The 2,500-nt window shown below is 41.7% G+C and overlaps 1 protein-coding gene across 1 annotated transcript in view; it reads left to right on the top strand.

Moving 5' to 3' along the window:
* The window catches only part of LOC146303921 (erythroferrone), a 15,087-nt gene that overhangs the window by 650 nt on the left and 11,937 nt on the right, over nt 1-2,500 (top strand). The window contains exons 1-3 of the mRNA XM_084714334.1: nt 1-30; nt 1,160-1,283; nt 2,134-2,280. The exon at nt 1-30 is cut by the window's left edge and continues 650 nt beyond it. Coding sequence (XP_084570460.1) covers nt 1-30; nt 1,160-1,283; nt 2,134-2,280 — 301 coding nt within the window. The remainder of the gene's footprint in view (nt 31-1,159; nt 1,284-2,133; nt 2,281-2,500) is intronic.

Raw genomic sequence — 2,500 nt, 5'->3', positions numbered from 1 at the left:
GATGACGAGGCCGTCAGCACCGAGATCCTGGTGAGAATTTACAACCAGCAGAGAGAAGATGATCAAACCTCCTGCTGATCAGATCGGTGATCAATGGCTTTATTATGGTCCATTGGACCAAATAACTAATCGATTAATCCTAAAAATGATTGACAACAGAACTCTGTGTTCATCTGCTCTAATGTAAACTGCAAACGTTAGCATGTGTGGCTAACTAATGTTAGCTTTAACTTTCCCTCCAGTCAAACCTGTTAGATCCACTGCATCATTTGTTCTGTGGAGGTTTGAGGATGAGGATGATGAAGAATCAATGATGCGTCTCTCTCTGGCTCGCTGTCTCAGGTCTAAGTCAGGTTAGCTTAGCTCTGATCCCGGCTCTCTTCCTGTGGTGATCGTGGTCCAGCTGGTCCGACTCGGTGACCCGTCTCAAGGTTAACGAGTGTATTTCTGTCATGTACATGTACCTGCTGTATTTCACCATCTGACCAGTGTTAGCTGAGATGTAAGCTAGCTTTAGCCTTAGCATTAACATCACATCATGTACGCAGCTGTTAGCTAAATTTATATATTTAAGGCACGTTCACACCGTTTTGAAACATAACAGGTGGGAAAACTTGACAGGCGTGGCAACAGTAACTAAGGAGGGCGGGGCTTAGCAAAAGGTCAGTTTTCTTTCTATATGCCAAAAATTAAATGGATTAACCCTGAAGTGAGGCTTGTTTTGAAGCAGCCAAATCTTCCTTTTTGGTTGTAAAAATAAATCCTTCTATCTGTTGATGTGGATTATTTTTAAATAATAATTAGACTTTTATACAAGAATAATACGCAAAACATTTTCTTACCCAAGTAAATCTGACACGCAGACGCAGACAGGAACATCTGAGTTTCCCCTGCAAAATAAAATGAAAACCAACAACGTCAGATTTCATTGTTTTTAAATTAGAATGTTAAACTGCATCAAAAACTTTGAGATGATTAAAGTAAATAAACACAAACACAGTGATGAATATTCATAAATCAACATTCAGGACGAATAGAAACAGTTGAAGCCAAAGTTCCTCCCGACAGAATAAAACTCCATCCTGTGGAGGCCGACGTTAACTGAAGCATCAGTGCCATCACCATGGTTACCTGTGTCTCTGTTGTTTGTGTGGTCCAGGAGCCACTGTCCTCCGACGTGTCCAGAGTGTCTCCTCTCAGCTCCTGGTTGATATTCAGAAGAAACTCCAACAAGGGAGAGAACAGGAGAACCAAAGGTTCCAGGAGAACCTCCAAGGTCAGACATCTTCATGATAATCATCTCAAAACCAAACAATATAACACATAAATGTAACATTAAACTCGAGCTGCAATGATTAACAAATCATTAATCCCCATCTATTTTGATTATTGATTAATCAGTTTGAGTTATTTTATATGGAAATTTGATTTCAGTTTCTTGAATGTGAATATTTTCTGGTTTCTTTCTGACAGGAAACTAAATATCTTGGACTTATGGACAAAACAAGACATTTGAGGACTTTGATTGACATTTTCTGACATTTTATGGACCAAACAACTAATTGATTATTGGAGAAAATGATCTACAGATAATCGATAATGAACACAATCATGAAGGAAATACCTGAAAAATCAAACACTGAAAGGTTCTTGGTAGAACAGCTATGGAGAATTCTTGTTAGTACACTTAGAGGGTAGAAGGGTCCTGGATGGAATTCCCCACAGAGGGTTCCAGGTGGAACCATTACACTATAGAAAGGTTCCCTGTTGAACTTCTCATAAGGGATTCTGGGTGGAACCGCTCACAGATAGTTCTAGATAGCACTGTCTGAAAAGGTTCCAAATGGAACTACCAAGAACCAAAAAGGGTTCTCCTATGAGGACAAGCCAAATGGTTCTATCTAGCACCACAAGTGTGTCTGTTATTTTGTCCACCCTGTTTATATCAGTGAGTTGTCTGTAACAGACGTTTGTCTCTGTTGGACGATTCGTTACAGGATTGGTAATAAAATGCAGAGATGCTGAGACTGGGTTCTAAGGTTCTCTCTTCAGAACCTTAGAACCTCAATGTCTCAAAACCACTCAGATCACAAACAGAACCTGACCCTCCATAAGTTACAACATATTTAAATATAAATGTTTTTGTGTCTTTGCAGCATGGACTTCCAGGTCCTCCGGGTCCTCCGGGCCCACAGGGGCCCCCGGGGCCCCCGGGGCCCCCTGCCCCCCTGCTGCCCCAACAACAAGAGCTCATCCAGGAGCTGCAGCTGAAACTGAGAGGTGAGTGCTAAGCTAGGCTAACACTTTCCTCCTGCTTCCAGTCTTTGTGCTAAGCTAGGCTAACACTTTCCTCCTGCTTCCAGTCTTTGTGCTAAGCTAGGCTAACACTTTCCTCTTGCTTCCAGTCTTTGTGCTAAGCTAGGCTAACACTTTCCTCTTGCTTCCAGTCTTTGTGCTAAGCTAGGCTAACCGTTTCCCAGCTAGGACAGTTAGTCCTGAT

The sequence above is a fragment of the Lutjanus erythropterus genome, unplaced genomic scaffold, assembly GCF_056507025.1.
Source record: "Lutjanus erythropterus isolate fLutEry1 unplaced genomic scaffold, fLutEry1.hap2 Scaffold_212, whole genome shotgun sequence".
Classification (NCBI taxonomy): Eukaryota; Metazoa; Chordata; class Actinopteri; order Lutjaniformes; family Lutjanidae; genus Lutjanus; species Lutjanus erythropterus.
Note: the sequence above shows the minus strand (reverse complement) of the source record. Positions and strands in the feature narration are given on the sequence as shown.